The 13,691-nt window shown below is 28.9% G+C and overlaps 1 protein-coding gene across 1 annotated transcript; it reads left to right on the forward strand.

The window, feature by feature from the left end:
- LOC135929166 (uncharacterized) lies at window positions 1-1,695 on the forward strand. Its single transcript, XM_065465693.1, has one exon. It carries the CDS (start codon window positions 1-3, stop codon window positions 1,693-1,695), a length of 1,695 nt encoding a protein of 564 aa, XP_065321765.1.
- The last annotated feature ends 11,996 nt before the right edge of the window (window positions 1,696-13,691 follow it).

A 13,691-nucleotide genomic window follows, 5' to 3' on the forward strand; every position in this document is an offset into this window, starting at 1 on the left:
ATGGTCAAACCAAAGCATCATGTTTGGAAACATTTTCAAGAAGTACGCGATGGTGAATCAGTTAAAGCGGTGTGCAAGTTTTGCAAGATGTCCTATATCACCCACGTTGATAGAATGGTCAAACATTTATTAAGCAGCTGTACTATGTGCCCTGTTATAATTAAGGAAAAATTTTATTCAAATTCCAAAATATCAACCTCTACAAAAAATATCACAAATGTAATTTGTAATACTTCTAAGTCTAACTCTAATGAAGAATTGGGTGAAATTAGTGAGAATGATTATCAAATGAACAATATTTTGTCTTGTGACTTAGGAGAATTTGATTCCCTTATTTCTAATCAATCTACAAGCAAGGCGATTAAATATAAATCTCAATCTTGTATAACCGGTTTCATAGATAGAATTAATCCCAAAGAAAAAAATGAGCTGGATCAATTGTTTGCAAAGGCTGTATATGCGAGCAATTTACCTTTCCACATCACTGAAAATCCCTACATCCAAGAATTTTTTAAAAAAATACGTCCTATTTACACATTACCCAGGAGAAGGCAGCTGGCTGGATATCTTCTAGACAAAGCGTCAGGTGATATGGAGGTGAGAGTTGCAGATATAATAGATAAAGCTCCTTACTTATCAATTGTATCAGATGGCTGGAGCAACATTAGAAACGAGAGTATTATTAATTTTATGGTGATGACGCCTGTTCCAGTGTTCTACAAATTTCTAAATACTGAGGAAAATCGCCATACGGCAGATTATATTGCCCAGGAATTTAAAAATGTACATGAATTGAATCCGGTAAAAGTATATTCTTTAGTTACTGATAATGCCGCTAACATGAAAGCAGCCTGGAGAATTCTAAAATCTGAATCTATTTATAATCATATACAATGTTATGGTTGTGCAGCGCATACATTGCAGTTATTCTTTCACGATTTTGAACGATTGGACGCCTTCAGTGACCATATTTCAATAATTAAAAAAATTGTTAAATTTTTCAAGAATAAACACATACCAGCTGCAGTATTTTCCCGTAATAAGAATCTTCATGGCATACCATCTACATTAAGTACAATTAGCCAAACAAGATGGGCATCGTCAATAAAATGTATGGAGCAAATTCAAATATGCAAGAAAGCTCTAAAAGCATCAGTTGTTGAAGAAGCTGTTTGTGATAATTGTCCCATAGAAATTACCAATAATATATTAAACGAAGAATTTTGGACGAAAAATTTAAAATTTTTAGCTATACTCCAACCTTTAGCTACCTCATTGTTGAAAGTGCAAGGGGATAAATGTACTTTGGCCCAAGTAAAAAACGAGATGCTTAATTTGGAAAAACACATAATACAATCATGTCATGATTCTATATTTTCTCCATCTCAAGAAAAAAAAATTAAGGTTATGTTTGAAAAGAGAAAAACTGATATAAATACATGTGCTCACAATGCTGCTTATTTATTGGACCCCCAATATCAAGGGGAGCATCTTACTAATACTGAATTTGATGAAGCATGTAATATAATACAAGAATTGGGTATTTTACAAGGTGGTGATAATCAAAATATTTTGAGTAATATAGTAAATTTCAGAAGCAAAAGCGGTATATTTAATAGCCATAATATGTGGAAAGTTGTAACTTCCATAAGAAACAATCAAATTTCGGCCTCAAGTTGGTGGAATGCATTTTGACCACCTTGCCCATTAAGAGAAGTCGCTAATATTTTACTAACATTTCCTAGTTCGACTTCTTCTTCTGAAAAAAATTGGTCGGTTTGGGGCAATATTCACACGAAAAACAGAAATAGATTAAAGGCTTCTACAGCAGGAAAATTAGTAAGAGTGTATCATAATTTAAGATTGATTAAAAATATTAAAGAAAATAATGATATTGAATATGAATCGGAACAAGACTCTGCCACGGAGGGTGAAACATTGACTATAGAATGAATTAAAAAATATTATGATATTTATTATTATACATAGATTTATTATAATATTATATAAATGCAAAATAAAGTTAATATTGGTGTAAAAAACATTTATTTGAATTTGACCATATTTGACCGTATTTGACCATATTTGACCGGTCAAATATCGGTCAATTGACCGAATTGTATTTGACCGGTCAAATGCACAACCCTGATTATCTCTGACTTTGTCCAACAGGAAGAAAGAAATTGTAAGCTTGTCCGATCGAGTCTCCACCAGTAACAGCTTTTATATAGTTAGAAGAGCCGATTATTAATGCTATTACTGAAATATCACAATGGTTTGAATGAAATATTTCCTCAGAAGCAAGAAAATTATTGGATTCATTCCAAAATTTTTTTTCTCATTAGAATGTATTATTTAATTATACAATTATTTTATGTAATACTTTTCAAAATCATGACATTGACTTGATTAAGAAAATGAGAATAGCGGAAAGCATTTTATTAGAACTCAAGGAAATTAGAGCTAATGTTGATGAAGAATTTCATATTTTATATGTTATTGTTGAGACAAAAGCAGAGCTATACGTGTTTAATATTTGTCCCCCTCGACTTGCAGCAAGCAAGCTCATCGTCAAAACATTAATATAGGATCAGTAGAAGAGTATTAAAAAATAAATGTCCTCTCTTTTAGATACATTTATAACCCAAATAAATGAATGGTTTTTAATTCATAGTGCAGCACTTACAAATCCGCAGATATTACTTCCACAAAATCCTTTTCAGATGGTGATAGAAAAAAAAATATTTGTTAAATTTTTATCATGAAGATGTTAAAATATCTTATGATTGAATAACTATGATTAAAAGATTAACTATGGTTGATACAGTCCCAAAAAATGCATGGATGCGTTGCATTATTTCAAACATATTTTAGATTATATTCCCAATGTATTAAAATGGTTATATATATGTTAGCAACTATACCGGGTGAACACTCTCTTTTTTAAGAAGAATAACAGAGCCATGCAGAGGTACCATTTGCAGAGCACGGTCCATATTTTTTTTAAAAATTTCAGGCTTGAACCGGCTTTTTTAAAAATAAAATTTTCAGGCCCGGTCCGAATTTTTTTAAAATAAATTATATTAATTTTTGATTTTTATAGCTAATAATGGAGATTTAAAATATTTGGTTTTAAAATATACAGTTCAGCCTGGATATTTTTTTTAAAAAAAATTTCAGGTCCAACCCGGGTGTTTTTTTTAAAAAAATTTCGAGCCCGGCCCGGCTATGTTTAAAAAAATTAAAATACGGTCCGGCTCGGGGGCCGGGTCTGCAAGTCTCTGGAGAACATACCTATGAAATACAACTTCTGAAAGTAGATTGAATGATTTGGATCTTTTGAATATTCATAGGCATTTAACGCCAAGCAAGGATAGATAATTGAAAAATTAGCTCAAAACATACAAAATACATTTATTCCTAAGAAACTTTTTGTGTATTAATTTATATCAACATTAAAAGTTTTTATACTTTATATATTTTAAGGCTCAAAAAATTCAAATTTCAATTTTGGGTCATTTAAGTGATTAATATCGTGGTTATATTCACTTTATATTTTACTAGAAGATAGCCTGTCAAAATTGACGGGGAATGAGAATTTTCTACTTACTTTTATGATAGTTGTTACCTTTTATTTGAAAATAATATCCAATTATTATTCTTTTAATCCCTCCCCCCCTCCTTCATGCCTGGTTTAATCCATTAAAACTAAGTGTAAATACTATGGTTTGGTAAAATTAAATTTAAAGCTTTTACTTGATAATACCAATATTATTTGATAAATATTACTGATCATTTATACCTAATATTTAATATTAAAAAAATTCCCAGGCAAAGTACCAAGCCATAATAATTTTGAAAAATTCTTCCAAGCCCAGTGAATATAATAATTTTGGTAGTTGAGAACTGAAATAAAATATTTAAATAATCATAATGTTAAAAATACAATCAAAATCAGATTTTCATGGACCTAGGTTTTTTGAACAGGCTGAGCCCAGGCCTGCATAAAATTTTTTTTAGGCCAATGTCTGACTCATAGTTAATAATAAAAAAATTCACGAGCATTCTAGCTCATAATATTTTTGAAAATTTACCCCAAGCCCAGCCTAATATAATTTATAAAAATATTTTTCAAACCCAGCCCAACCTATAAAAATTTTATAAAAAAATTTTCCCAAGCCTCCCAACCCATAGTAATTTTCAAAATTTTTTCCCAACCAGGGAGATAGGTAAATCTCTAAAAACCATATCTATTTTTTATTCTATTTTAACCCAGCTCACCCCTACTTCAGACAAAGGCCAACCCATTAAGACTGAGAATGAATACTATTTTTATAAAAATATATTTAAATTAGCTTTTACCTGAGGGCCATATAAATATTCTGTGTTAAATATTACACCTATGCCTAATATTAAAAAAATTCACAAGCCAGGTCCACGCACTTGGGAAAATTTTCTCAAAAAGACCATAATAATTTTGATAGTTGAGAACTGAAATAAAATATATAAAAAGTCACAATGCATTTAAAAATACAATCAGAATATGAAAGTTGCATGGGCCTTGATATTTGATCAGGCCTGGTAATGTCTCGAAAAGAAATTTTTCGGCCAATTTCTAACCCATATTTAAAATTAAAAAATTTTCAGGAATCTAAGACTATATTAATTTTAAAAAATGTTTCCCAAGCTACTTCCAAGTCCATATTAATTGTGAAAAATATTTCCCAAATCCAGGAAAACCCAGAATAATTTATTTTTTCCTTGGATCCAGAAAAATAGGTGTGATGTAGGGGTTTATAAGAATTAAATCTGTCTAATATGTATATATTTTTATTGCCATTTATATTATTGTGAAAATTTTTCAAAATTAGGATCAAATGAAGGGGAAATATCTGATTTACCTATCATTCTACTGGTTAGCTCCTGCCTGGTATTTATATGAAAATCATGAATACATATTAAAGTACCATGCTAAAAATATGTTCATTCTAATTTAAATTTTAAACAAACCACCACCCTTCCAAATAGGTCCGTGAAGTTGGCCCCACAATTTTTGATTATCAATGGTTTATCAGTTGGTATGATTTGTACCCGATTTGTACCGTTTTCAGTTCGATTTGTACCATCACCGTTTTTGAGATATTCAAAGAACAAAATGGGGGGCCAACTTCACGACAGCCCCCCAACTTTTGAATTTAAAAATAAAAAGTGCATAGGTCGATAAAGAATGATTTGTACCGTTTGTACCGTTTTCAGTTCGATTTGTACCATCACCGTTTTCCAGCTATTGACCGTTAAAAATATGGCGCCAAAAATAAAAACACTCCGAAAAAAATTCTCTACCGTTGTACGTTAAAAAAATTTAAAAAAAAATAAATTTTGAGTGTTTTTATTTTTGGCGCCATATCTTTAACGGTCAATAGCTAAAAAACGGTAATAGTACAAATCGAGTTTGAAACGGTACAAATCGGGTACAAATCAATCCCGTTTTAAAAATTTGAAAAATCTTAAATTTTGAATATCGGGGGGGGGGGGGCTAACTTCACGCTATAATATAAGGTTTAAAATTTGATTTCCGATAATATATAAAAGATAAAGCTTAATTTGTGGCATCATTGGGAAGAGAAAAAAATTCTCTACCGTTGTATGTTAAAAAATTTTAAAAAAAATTTTGAGTGTTTTTTATTTTTGGCGTCATATCTTTAACGGTCAATAGCTGGAAAACGGTAATAGTACAAATCGAGTTTGAAATGGTACAAATCGGTACAAATCAATCCCGTTTTAAAAATTTGAAAAATCTCAATTTGAATATCGGGGGGGGGGCTAACTTCACGCTATAAAATAAGGTTTAAAATTTGATTTCCGAAATAAATAATGAAGATAAAGCTTAATTTGAGACATCATTGGGAAGAGAAAAAAATTCTCTATCGTTGTGCGTTAAAAAAATTTAAAAAAAATAAATTTTGAGTGTTTTTATTTTTGGCGCCATATCTTTAACGGTCAATAGCTAAAAAACGGTAATAGTACAAATCGAGTTTGAAACGGTACAAATCGGGTACAAATCAATCCCGTTTTAAAAATTTGAAAAATCTTACATTTTGAATATCGGGGGGGGGGCTAACTTCACGCTATAATATAAGGTTTAAAATTTGATTTCCGAAATATATAAAAGATAAAGCTTAATTTGTGGCATCATTGGGAAGAGAAAAAAATTCTCTACCGTTGTATGTTAAAAAATTTTAAAAAAAAATTTTGAGTGTTTTTTATTTTTGGCGTCATATCTTTAACGGTCAATAGCTGGAAAACGGTAATAGTACAAATCGAGTTTGAAACGGTACAAATCGGTACAAATCAATCCCGTTTTAAAAATTTGAAAAATCTCAATTTGAATATCGGGGGGGGGGGCTAACTTCACGCTATAAAATAAGGTTTAAAATTTGATTTCCGAAATAAATAATGAAGATAAAGCTTAATTTGAGACATCATTGGGAAGAGAAAAAAATTCTCTATCGTTGTGCGTTAAAAAAATTTAAAAAAAATAAATTTTGAGTGTTTTTATTTTTGGCGCCATATCTTTAACGGTCAATAGCTAAAAAACGGTAATAGTACAAATCGAGTTTGAAACGGTACAAATCGGGTATAAATCAATCCCGTTTTAAAAATTTGAAAAATCTTACATTTTGAATATCGGGGGGGGGGGGGCTAACTTCACGCTATAATATAAGGTTTAAAATTTGATTTCCGAAATATATAAAAGATAAAGCTTAATTTGTGGCATCATTGGGAAGAGAAAAAAATTCTCTACCGTTGTATGTTAAAAAATTTTAAAAAAAATTTTGAGTGTTTTTTATTTTTGGCGTCATATCTTTAACGGTCAATAGCTGGAAAACGGTAATAGTACAAATCGAGTTTGAAACGGTACAAATCGGTACAAATCGGTACAAATCAATCCCGTTTTAAAAATTTGAAAAATCTCAAGTTTTGAATATCGGGGGGGGGGGGCTAACTTCACGCTATAATATAAGGTTTAAAATTTGATTTCCGAAATAAATAATGAAGATAAAGCTTAATTTGAGATATCATTGGGAAGAGAAAAAACGTTGTACGTTAAAAAATTTTACAAAAATAAATTTTGAGTGTTTTTTATTTTTGGCGCCATATTTTTAACGGTCAATAGCTGGAAAACGGTGATGGTACAAATCGAACTGAAAACGGTACAAATCGGTACAAATCATTCTTTATCGACCTATGCACTTTTTATTTTTAAATTCAAAAGTTGGGGGGGGGCTGTCGTGAAGTTGTCCCCCCATTTTGTTCTTTGAATATCTCAAAAACGGTGATGGTACAAATCGAACTGAAAACGGTACAAATCGGGTACAAATCATACCAACTGATAAACCATTGAAAATCAAAAATTGTAGGGCCAACTTCACGGATTCCAAATGATTTATTACTTAGTTACAAAATATAAATTTAAATTTAAGACATTGTTATTAAATTACAATAGAAAAAATAAAAAGATATTCTAAGTTAACAAATAATAGGAGGTTAACTTTAATCATAGTCAAATTATATATAAGTTAAACAAAAAAGTTGTACATTTAATCAAAAATGTTATAATAAGTTATTTATGAGAAAATAAACAAAACTATGGAATGCATGTAGAAAGGCCAATTTCAGAAAAGATAAGAGAGATGCAAATATTTACTTAAGCATAAAAATTACCTAATTAAGAGATATAAAGTTGTATAAAATTCAATGTGGAATGGATCCTTCTTAAGGGTTTTAACATAAAACTCCCATCTGCAAGAATAAATTTTTAGATTATAAAATACAAATGAATAAAAATTTATTTTAAAAGACGTTTTAATTGTACACATAAATTAAAATTACTAAATATATACTTTATTAACATATTTTATAAAAATAATGGAAAATTTTAGAATAACCCTAAATAAATATAATAAATAACACCTCATAAGATAGGAAAATTTCTGATTCATCCCTCATCAAATAAAAGAGAAAATTCTGATTCCCCATATAATTGTTTAAATTTTAAATTATACATAAATTCAAGAATTAAAAAAGTATTTAAATAAATCTCGTACTCTTTGAATCGTATCTATTTGATTAATTTTGAGAAAAAAAAATATTTTACCAGATTAAGAAAAAAAAATATTTGCCGGGATTCGAACCCAAGTCCAATAATCCAAGCGAAGTTCTTGCCCGATTGGGCCACATGCACTTTTCAAAATTAACGATTTTTTGAATATATATTATAAAGTGGGACATGAAAAGTGTGACATGAGAGCGTAACGCTATTTTTGTGACAAGGCTTTTATATATATTATAGATGTGACAAGGCTTTTATATATATTGATTATAGATAATTCACATTTATTTTATAGTTTTTCAATGCTGGTTTATATATATAATTTTTTTATAATTCACATTAATTTAAAATTGTGTATTAGAAAAGTTATTAGTCCTAATAAATTTATGCTTAGTATTTTTAATTAACAATAATATTTCTTAAAAATATTTATTATCCCCCCGCAGACCAAATTCCTGCGTACGCGCCTGCATCTTCTTAATCAAGTCAATGTCATGATTTTCAAAAGTATTACATAAAATAGGTATAATTAAATAATACATTCTAATGAGAAAAAAAATTTGGAATAGGTGAATCCAATAATTTTCTTGCTTCTGAGGAAATATTTCTTTCAAGCCATTGTGATATTTCAGTAATAGAATTAATAATCGGCTCTTCTAACTCCATAAATTACTGGTGGAGACTCGATCTCGTTGGACAAGCTTGCAATTTCTTTCTCCCTGTTGGACAAGGAGTTTCAGGGATAATTATTATTTAACTAGAAATTTAGATAAATAATATGCCACTAAAATTTGAAAATATAGGTAAATTACACCAAGGAAAACTTGAAATAGAAATTAATTGATAAAATAACTAGTAGATGATTGTGATAAATAAAAAAATATAATCCGGCATCTGCATTTTTTGGCTTTTGGGAGGGGGGGATTTGTCCCCCTGCCCCCCCCCCCGCTGCGTACGCGCCTGTCTAACCCTTTGAAATTAAATAAAGATTCGGTCGATATTTTGCAATATATGTAATATTATTTATAATAGGTCTATATAATAAAAGTATTAAATACATTTTTACAGCAATATATTTTACGTTATTTCATCTAAAAATTTAATTGATATCCTCTCAATAAATTTAATGATAATATTTTACTTAATATAATAAAAACTATGTACTTCCCTTCCACCCATCAGATTTTATTTTGGTTGGGGATATGATATAGTTAAGCATTCATTTATTTTATAATAATTGTTTTGCTTAATTTCATCAAAACTGGATACGGGATAAGGTTATAACTTTACTAGATTTTTTATAAAATTCTGTTCAAATTTATCTAATCTTGATGCAGATACTATGCATTTCATATAATTTTTTGCTTAATTTTTGCTCAATTTTTGCTCAATTTTTATGTATATTTGATTTTATATTGTATTTCTAGAGGTAAGTTTTTGTGAATCTTTCCTTTTTAATTATTTTACACTATGAAAACGAAAAGTTTGTCAAGAATTTTTTTTTTACCTACAATCCCAATAAAAAACACAGAAAATATGTTCAGTGCATTACCAAATTTAATATATCGTCTGCAAAATATAACTTAAAATAATTTTATTTTAATAAAAAATTAGGAACATTAAGTAGGATAAAACATCATTTAAATGAAAAAACTTAAAAATCAAATCTACGTGTAATTTTAATATGACATCCATGAGCACAAAATAACTTTCCTCAGAACCATTAGATAAATATCAAACTGAACATGACACAAATATTAAAATTATAATGGGAAAAATGGAATAGATCTACGCCCTCCATTAAGTCTATCTACTAATTCCTAACAGTACAGTTTTACATATAGCATTTATATAACTTAAATATTTGTATTATATTAGCTCGAAAGAGTTGTTATTCTTGGTTTCAAAATGGTTCAATATTAAAGTTGGTTCCACGTCTCCATCTTTGGAGCAAATTTCTTTAAAATATTTTTTTAAACTCTAGAAAGTATTACGTATTCTAATGGTATATTTCCCTAACTTACTTATACTCTTCCCCCCCCCCCATTCACTTATATGAGCGTTTTTTCACCCTTTTTTCTCATTTCCCTAAGGTGAATTCCATATCAAATCAACCAAGGTTTCAACCCGACCCCTTTCAATTTTTTTTAAATTTTGCATACTGGTGGTATATACTATAACTAAGAAAAAAATGAAATTTTACCTCCCAAAAAGGCTTACCCGCTAAGATATGGGCGTTTAAAGCGCGGAAAAATGGTACATTTTTGACAAAAAGTGCCTCATTTATTTTCAAATATCTCGAGAAATAATTAAGTTAGAAAAATAATTTAAATTTTATTATGTAGCTTAATAATAGTTCTTTAATATGACATAAAAATAAATATGATATAAATTTGATGAATGTCCAAAACCGGATGTATAAAACCGGAAATGGCCATAGAAAAAAAATGGTATTTTTTTTTTCGAAATTTTTTTTCCGTAGATAGATATAACACTGCTTTATATTTGTGCCAAATCCTAGCCTGGGATGAAAAAGGGTCTAGGAGTTATGACTCTTTATATGGCTTAAATTGATCAAAAATATCTTCATTTAATGAATACTTATGAAATAATGTTTTTTTAAAAATTATGTCTAAATGATAGGCCCTAACTTTTTTTTATTTTTAATTGTTAACATATTGTGAGTGAATAGATTTGCATTCTTACGACCCAAAAACTGTGTTTTAGCAGGTGGACCAGGTACACATACCATGTGTATCTGCACACTACACCAAAATTTTAAGCTTATTTTAATAGGGGGAAAATTAAAACAGCTTACAAACAATAATGATCATTATAATTATCCTCCAATAAACGATTATAAACATTGTATTGCACAAAGTCTTAATCCTGCCCAGCCTGGATGTTACTTCAATAAATGTAAATTTTGTCCTGGATCATCCCAAATAAAAGAAAGACTTATTATATTATTTGATACGAATTCAATAGATTATATATCATTTAAACAATGGTTGGTAGTTGATAGAACTACGCTCGAAACGCTGACAAAATCAGCTTATAAATTCCTAGATTATTTAATTGAGAAATTAGACAATTTGATTCCACATTCATTTATAGCATCACAACAATCATTATTTCAAAACAATTTAAAATCTAATTTAAATGTTGGCGAATACTTAGTTATTGCTGACTTTTCGGAAAATTATGCATTTTTAGTGCAAGACCATGCACAGGGATTTCATTGGACAAATAATCAGTCCACTATTCACCCTTTTATCATTTTTTATCGTCAGGACAACACTATAAAACATATAAGTTTAGTGGTGATATCAGATTGCTTAAAGCACAATGCCTGTGCCTTTTATTTATTTCAAACTAAAATGATCTTATTTTTAAAAGAAAGATTTGATATATTGACCAAAATTTATTATTTTTCTGATTGGGGCCGTAATCCAATATAAAAATAAAAAAAATTTCATAAATCTCTATAATCATGAATGTGATTTTGGTATAAAGGCCGAGTGGCATTTTTTTGCTACAGCTCATGGAATAAGTCCGTGCGACAGTTTAGGAGGTATTACAAAACGGCTAGCAGCTCGAGCTAGTTTGCAACTGCCATATCAAAACCATATTTTGACACCAATGGATTTATTCGACTTTGCAACAAATAATATACATGGAGTAAATTACATTTTTGTAAGCAATAATGAATACAATAATATGGAAAATCATCTAGAAAGCAGATTTTTGAGAGCAAAAAGAATTCCGGGAACACAAAAATACCATGCTTATATTCCCCTTGATGAAAATAAAATTAAAGTCAAAATTTATACCAATTCTTTAGATAATTTAATATATGATATATTGTAAACATAATTATGAATTATTATATTATATGTAATTATGCATTTCAGAAAAATAAAGTTATAAATTGGTTTAGAATTATTTTGTCAAGTAATTTTTAGTCACAACATGTTAACAATTAAAAATAAAAAAAAGTTAGGGCCTATCATTTAGACATAATTTAAAAAAAAACATTATTTCATAAGTATTCATTAAATGAAGATATTTTTGATCAATTTAAGCCATATAAAGAGTCATAACTCCTAGACCCTTTTTCATCCCAGGCTAGGATTTGGCACAAATATAAAGCAGTGTTATATCTATCTACGGAAAAAAAATTTCGAAAAAAAAAATACCTTTTTTTTTCTATGGCCATTTCCGGTTTTATACATCCGGTTTTGGACATTCATCAAATTTATATCATATTTATTTTTATGTCATATTAAAGAACTATTATTAAGCTACATAATAAAATTTAAATTATTTTTCTAACTTAATTATTTCTCGAGATATTTGAAAATAAATGAGGCACATTTTGTCAAAAATGTACTATTTTTCCGCGCTTTAAACGCCCATATCTTAGCGAGTAAACCTTGTTGGGAGGTAAAATTTCATTTTTTTCTTAGTTATAGTTTATACTACCATTATGCAAAATTTAAGAAAAATTGAAGAGGGTCGGGTTGAGAATCGACTTTTTTTGGTTGATTTGATATGGAATTCACCCTAAATATCAATTTTCGATAATAAATTTCAATAATATTTTTATACTACCATTTTCTTAATATAAATTAAAACATTCTTCGTTCATTAATTCGCGTAATTTTTGTGATTCTTAATATTTTACAGTCCGGCGATCATCTCCAGTAATTAATATTCGCTCATATTGGCCATCGGTAAAACTTTCTTGGGACTGAAAAATTCATTCATTTATAATTTATGTCGGTTTTTTCTGGAGACATTTGTTGATTTCGAGAGCTCTATTTATTTTTGATTTACCTTTTACAAACAAAATTAAAGCATTCATCGTTCATTAATCAGCGTAATTTTTGTGATTCATAAAATTTTTACATGCCGGCCAGGCCCGAATGAATGAAGTGAAATACATGACCGTCTCCGGTATATTCGTTCACACTAGCCATCGATAAAACTTTTTTGGGAGCGAAAAAACTATTCATTTATAATATATGTCGGTGTTTTCTGGAGACCTTGATTTTATTTGGTGGTTTTGAGAGAGGTTGAAATAAGTGTGTAAATTTCTGGTTTAACCGAAAATGTATTCTAGCATGTGTAGTGTACCTACCCTATTAATTTTAGACATTTTCGCCATAAAACTATCTTATTTATTAATTTATATGAAAAAAACTTATAAAAATCAATATGAATTACGACTAGTCCAAAGGTTCTTGGTAAAATTGTCTGAAATTCAGTGTGAGTACCCTATATATTCGGAAATACTTGTCCCGTCAAATATATTTTGGATATTTATAAATCTACCTCTGTAAATGATTTAAAATTAAGAGATTCCGAATCCCCATGGATTGCATATCCCAATACGACATATATTCTATAAATATGATAAAACAAAAAAAAGGTAAATATATATTTAAAAAAAGACTAATAAAAATACTATAATAAACGATGTAGATTTTTAAACCAATGTTCTGGCGAATATAAAAATAATCTTTAGAATCGCCCCTGATGGATAATTTTTTCTCCTATATTTTCTTCAGGAAAG

This window comes from Gordionus sp. m RMFG-2023, chromosome 1 (genome assembly GCF_954871325.1).
Source record: "Gordionus sp. m RMFG-2023 chromosome 1, tfGorSpeb1-WG-v2, whole genome shotgun sequence".
Classification (NCBI taxonomy): domain Eukaryota; kingdom Metazoa; phylum Nematomorpha; class Gordioida; order Chordodea; family Parachordodidae; genus Gordionus; species Gordionus sp. m RMFG-2023.